The sequence below is a fragment of the Bipolaris maydis genome (assembly GCF_028858645.1).
Source record: "Bipolaris maydis strain C4 unplaced genomic scaffold PSV08scaffold_13, whole genome shotgun sequence".
Taxonomy (NCBI): Eukaryota; Fungi; Ascomycota; class Dothideomycetes; order Pleosporales; family Pleosporaceae; genus Bipolaris; species Bipolaris maydis.
Window position 1 is genome coordinate 25,467 of NW_027093869.1, and position 6,199 is coordinate 31,665.

The window sequence follows — 6,199 nt, forward strand, 5'->3', positions numbered from 1 at the left end:
CAAGCTAATTTATCAGTTCCGGTGCAGAGGGATGTTTGTCACGGAGGGACGCACATTACACGAAACGATTTGCAGAAAGCCAGGAGTAGCGTATTGCCTTCAAGACATGTTCAATATAACAGCGCTCGCTCGCGAATTTGGGGAAAGATATTGAAGAATTTAGCTTAGTACTGCAGAGGATTGTCAACTGGAGTGGACTGATAATTCCAATAATCAGAGAACACTGGGAGGACAAGGCCGAATTCTATAGCTTGCTGAAATGATCTCAATTTTTGCTAACTCTTCTAAAACTGTAGTTGAAATCGTCAATAACGACGCTTGACAACAATGTTATTCCGTGAGTTCAGAGCGAGTCACAGGACCTGCACCTCTGGTTTTACCTGTTTGCACTAGCTAGTGAATGTTTGTGCTAGACATCAAGCTGATTCGTCTTCTCCGCAGCCTTAGCCTCGAGACTATGCTGCAATCCTCCTACATAATCAATGAAATCCTTCATTTTATCTGGGTTTGCTTCCTTCGGAGTCTGATTCTGGAGATCTTTTATCAGTTCGCATACCTCAGCACTGCTTGAAATTACGTTTGTGGTGTAATCTTCGACTGCTTTGGATTGTCTTTCAAGATAACCATTGATGGTGTGAATCGCTTGTGTTGCCTTCTTCTTTGAATCCAGATCTTTTAACAGTTTGAAAACCTGAACAACGATTTCTTTGGCAACTTCCAAATTCGTGCGGGATAGGCTGGATAGCAGCGAATGGGTTGTTGCTAGAGCATGTCCTTTGTAAGTAGCTACCTCCTTCTTTGCTTCCTTCGTAATCTCAACCTGTTCCTTCATCTTGGCTAAAGACTTCGTGACGATAATTTCTTGCTTTTGAATTTTGTCTTCAAGTCGGGTCCGATCCGCAATGAGCTGCACAATCTCAGCCTTGTGATCGGCGATAGTTTTGGTGAATCCTTTGTTCCGCTCCGTATTCTGCAAGTTTGCTACCATTCTTCTTAAACTAGAAATAGTTTGCGTCTGATCTGCATCCTCACGCTTGTAGAAGTCATTCGAAATTCGGAGATCTTCTGCTTTAGCAAGTGACAGCTGGCATTCATGCTCAAGTTTCGCTTCCCTCTCGATAGCCTTGTTCAGTTGCTCCTCTGTTTCTCGACACTTTTGTAGTTCCTCCTCCGCATTCTTGATCTTCTTTTGCAAGCTTTTCCTTTCGTCCTTCGCCTTGCGAAGAGCGTGTGCGCTCTTTCCCGCCTTCAAGCGAAGCACAACGTTTGTCTCGGCAAGTTTGCGATTCAAATCGTCCCGAGTCTCGATCATCTCAGAGGATGTGATGCAAACCTTCTTTAGACGAGCTCTGTTATCCTCAAGGGCCTGCTTGAGGCTGTTTTTTTGGATTTCTTTTAACGAAATGGTATGCTCAATTTCCATAAACTTCTGTATAACATCCTTTTTCTGCTCGTCACTTGTATTACTAGCCTCGAAGTTGGCGAAGGCACTGTGATGGAGATTCCTTGCGCTGGAACTGAGTTTTGCCGCTTCTTGGCTCCACTGGTGACCCGACCAGCTTCCGGCAGCAATTTCTCGTTCATAATACTCGGTCGCCTGCCTGCATGCAAGCATTGCCTGCTCTGATTGGTGTTCGATGTGAGCTATATAACTTAATAGAAAGTTGATATGATGGTGGAGGTTGTTGATCATCTCAGTAGCCGTGTAGATCTCAAAAGCTTGGGCTTGGAATGTATGTTGGAACATGTTGTTTAGCGTATGCGCTTCAGAAAGTTGAGCCTGAGCTTCTTGAACCTTGCCGAGAAGTCGATAGTTTTGGTTCTGCAACTCAGTGTTCTGCTGGTTAGCAGACGCTATAATCTCTCGGGCCTCCATATTGAGAATTTTGCTTATACTGTATCTAGATAGGTAATGAATAGTCCTCGTTTATGGAATTCGGAATCAATAGATTTGCACAAAAGATTGAATAGAAAATACTTCAATTTATCTAATATTTTTTTCCATCATGTGGCGGCATAATCGGGAGATTGGAGCTAACCAGGGAGCAGTAGGCAACCAATTCAGGCGTCGAGCCAGCGGTGAAAGGCCTGCACAACACCCTTGCCCATTCAACGCCACAGCGCCTGCTCCAATGGCCGCCGAGGGGGCAAAGCCTTGGAGAGCTTTCGACTTGTTTATATTGTCCAACCTGATAATGTGCAAAGACGACAGCAGTAGCGATATCAACGCTTGAAGTAGCTACTATACGCGCGTTCACTAGCGTCGCGAGTTGGCAGCAGACCTTCTTTTCTTGATACTTTTTACCAGTGCTTAAAGTACAGGAGTACTTGAAACTACAGCTTTACGTAAGTCATCCAACACAACGTGTTCATCTGCGACATTCAAGTACATTGGTTCCTACCAGGTTCCTCTAAATCCAGTACTGTGCAAGCCTCACAATTGCATTTTCTGCTCGGCCAAGCCGAGACTTGAACTGCTGCAGCATTCCATGTGACACATCCTGCTAATTATTGTCTCTTAAGATGGTTGGAGGCTGAGCCTAAGGACTTGCAAGGTCAGTATTTTCTGGTGTTGCTAACTCCTTAGCTGGAGTTTCGAGTCGCCCAATCTCTTCGCAAAATTTTCGACCAAGAGGTAAGATAGCCTTTGCAATAGCAGCATCAGCCTCGCATAGCTCCAAGATGTATGGTACGAGCGACTTGGTGGACGTTTGACTGATAGTCTATAGCGCGGCCCTAATGTTAAGGGGGTTATTCGCCATACCAATAAATCAGGACACGCGATCTGTAGAGTCTGCGTGCTTCCAATATAGGATGGATGTATACTCTTGGATACATAGTAAATCACACTTGCCATCTTGCTGCCATGATGTTATGAGACTGCCCGAAACGGCAATGAATACAGAGCTCATTAATTCCTGAAGCTCATTTGGGACGCGCTTGGGCCGAATGACGAGACATCCATGGATCGCGCAGACCCCGGGCTCTTTCATTGCCTATTAGTCCAAGCCTATATCGCTAGCCTATCAGCTGTTGGATTTGCCGCTGGATCTCTCTGTTGGCTTGTGACCCGAACTCTGTGCATGGCACAGCCATGTCACCTAGACCGTTATTCGCAACGCGTCCATGCTCTTAGACGCTTACTAGTCGAATCCCACGCGCTCAGACCAATTTACGAGCCATACTAGCCAGCCCAATTTACGGGCCGACGGACTCGCAGCTCTGCGCTCAGGCCAATTCTCGACGCCTAGTACTAGCGCCCCTGTGCATCCAGCTGTCGGCTACGGAACGGCCTCAACCTGTAATAGCGCACAAATAAACCAACAAGGGTGAGAAATGAAGAGAGGATGAGGCACCCGGAAACAGCGATGAGTCGGTATCATGCTGCACGTTTTGACGCTTGAATACGGTCTTCTTACTACCCGTCCCATCCGTTATACTTGTATGACTCGTAGCCCACAGCGACCTTCATTGATCGTCTAGATCCGCTCCAGGCACTTTCATCGTCATATGCCCAAGAATGACCCATGGAACCACCGTTTTTCTTATCCCGAGTAGGCCTTCTCATTCCGAAGCCCAGTATATCATAATCGATACGTTTGAATGTTTTGTAATGCTCACGCATGAGTGGCGCTTGATAGCAGCCGTGCGTCTGGAGGACTCAGAAGGGCGCACGAGCTATCCAGGCCAAACAAGCTTGGACCAGTGGCTGACAGCCGATGATGCAAAATGTGGGGCGAAAGCCGCTGGGACAGCCGCTGGCCCTGACAGGGATGCTGAGGAGGAGCGAGGCTCTTGTTCGGGGCACAGCGTCTGGTCGTAGGGACCATTCGGCCCAGCTGGAGGTGATTCTCCGGCAGAGGACTATGTGCTCTGGGGTTTTAAAACGCCCGTAGGTGCATCTTAGCTCCGCGTTCTCGTGGTTAAACTTCTGGTGATACCACGCGAAGTCGCCGTGTTGGGTCCGGAGGGCTAGCAGTTTTGCAAGGTTCGGTCTAGGGAGGCTGAGTTCTTTGGGGGTGCGTTCGGGTAGGTAGGACAGTTCCCACTGTCTACGTATACCAATCTGACAGCTTCGCGCTGTTTTGTCCCCACCATCTTTGGTGAGCTGCGGCTACCGCCCTCTTCCTCAGAGACCGTATTCCTGATATTGTTGGACTACCGGCCAGTCCATACGGTGGCGATGGGTCCTTAGCTTCCGCGTCGGCGAGTCCGTCCGCAGTCTCGTTGCCGTCAATGCCGGTGTGTCCGGGGGCCCATCGTATGCTGACCTCCAGCTGTGCCATGACGGCATGCGCTGCCAGGAAGGCCCATTGTGAGGTTGCGGACGCGCTTCCTCTTAGGCACCAGATTACTGAAGTGCTGTCTATGCATGGATAGAAGCGGTCTTGAGGTCCCGCCAGCTCGGTGGTGTGTTCGAGCGCCCTTGCGGCCCCGACTGCCTCCGCGTCGAAAACGTGAGACATTGGGTTCAATGATCCTCGGCCTGAGGCCACCAGTGATTGGGCGCGGTAGATCGCGTACCCGTAGGTTACCCTCTTTTGGCTGTTGACCTTCTGCTCAGAGCCGTCTGAGAAAATTGTGACGTCGTTATCCTCGAGGGAGGCCCACCATTCTTTGAACTTTGCCACTGCCTCTTCTTTCGGGTGGCCGTTTGTTGGGTCAGTCCTGCAGTCCTTTGTGAAATGTGGGACTGTAAGGACCGTTCGTGGTGCACTGGGTAGTAGCTGTCCTACCCTTTGGAGTTTGGTGCGAGGTTGCTGGTTGCCCCCAGCTCCTCTGCCGCGGCCTATCCTGGGGATTTGCATGCGATGGACCAGTGGGTGTCCTTCGTCGACCGTCTGAAGACGGTGGGCAAATCTCCATTTTGTCTCTTCCAGCGCCCCCTCTGCGGCGGGGATGCCGGCCTCTCGTAGGAGAATTGTTTTGGGCGTTGTCCTAAACGCTGGGAGTACCGCGCGTGCTGCCAGAGTGATTATGGTGTGTATAAGGTCGATGTGGTTGCCGACTCGTGTGCTGACCAGCTTGTCCTGGCTGCGTCTGGCGATCCTTGGGTTCTTCTTCCGGCCCTCGTACCAGGCTTCTGTCCCGTAGAGTAGGGATGGGAGCACGCATGTGGTGACCGCTTTTCGGAGCGCGTCGGGGGGCGACCCATCGTTGATCTTTGCGAGTCCCCTTAGGTGAGCGGCCAGTTTGCGTGTGGCTGCGATCCTTTGGGCGACATGCTTCTTAAAGGTCATCCGCCGGTCGAACCAGACTCCTAGCCAGCGGAGGGCACTCTGCCCCCCATCCGTTGCAAGAGTCTCAGTCAACTCGCTCTAAGTTCCTCCTGTCACAAATCACATCTTGTTGGTAGTTATGATTATTGTTCTGATGACTCTAAACAGCAAGTAATGCAAGAAAGAATTCCTGCGCCTTTTTCACAACACGAACCTCACCATATGCACTATGTATAGTTTCGTGGCGATCGCAATTTGGTGCATATTCACTCATATTGGTGGCTTGCAGTAAGGCGCGCCGCTCCAAGCTGTATCATGCTGGGTGCATCCGGAGGTGTAGCTTGGCCCTTGTTCTAAGTGGATCCTTTGTAAGTAAGTATGATAACTCGCCTTTGATAACTCCTTGCGTTTCACTCATGGTCACAGGGGGTATATAATTACGTAGGGAAGCTAGTAGGCAGCTCCATCTGGCCCCCAGTTATCTACGACAATGGACACGGTTCACCCTTGCCTCGCTCAAAGACCAGCCACTGTGGCCATGGCGACCGACACGCCAGCGGCGTCATGAAGTATCGCAAAGCGAGGAACTAAAGTTCTAAGTAGTGTGGCTTTTGGCGCGAGTTTGAAGCAAATATCATCTTCATATAGTCAAAAATCCAGGTCTTTTTTGCCAAAATGCGACTTGCTAAATTTTCCTATGATTTGCGAAAGCGGAAGGGCTCCAGTGTACATTTGTTAGCGGTTGCGGCTTCACCCCTAGATAGCTGCGCAACAGTTCCGAGCTGCCCTACCTTTCGTGTATGGCTGAACTAATACTGTAACTAATCTACTTGTAGTTGTGCTAACTAGTTTAAATGCAGCGCCAAGCATGGTACTCTTCTCAAACCATGTAGTTACAGACAAAGGGCTATTTTTAGCACACAAACGTTAGGGTGCAGTACTATCAGAAGTTGCTCGTCGTGCCTTGTGTTGCCATCACG

General features: G+C 49.6%; 1 protein-coding gene across 1 annotated transcript; it reads right to left on the bottom strand.

The window, feature by feature from the left end:
• Positions 1 to 387: 387 nt before the first annotated feature.
• Positions 388 to 1,963, bottom strand: PSV08DRAFT_208192 (uncharacterized protein). Its single transcript, XM_066092062.1, has 2 exons — positions 1,334 to 1,963; positions 388 to 970 (listed from the first exon to the last, which is right to left on the bottom strand). The coding sequence occupies exons 1-2, from the start codon at positions 1,874 to 1,876 to the stop codon at positions 410 to 412; spliced, it is 1,104 nt and encodes a 367-aa protein (XP_065948255.1). The 5' UTR covers positions 1,877 to 1,963; the 3' UTR covers positions 388 to 409.
• Between the last annotated feature and the right edge of the window lie 4,236 nt (positions 1,964 to 6,199).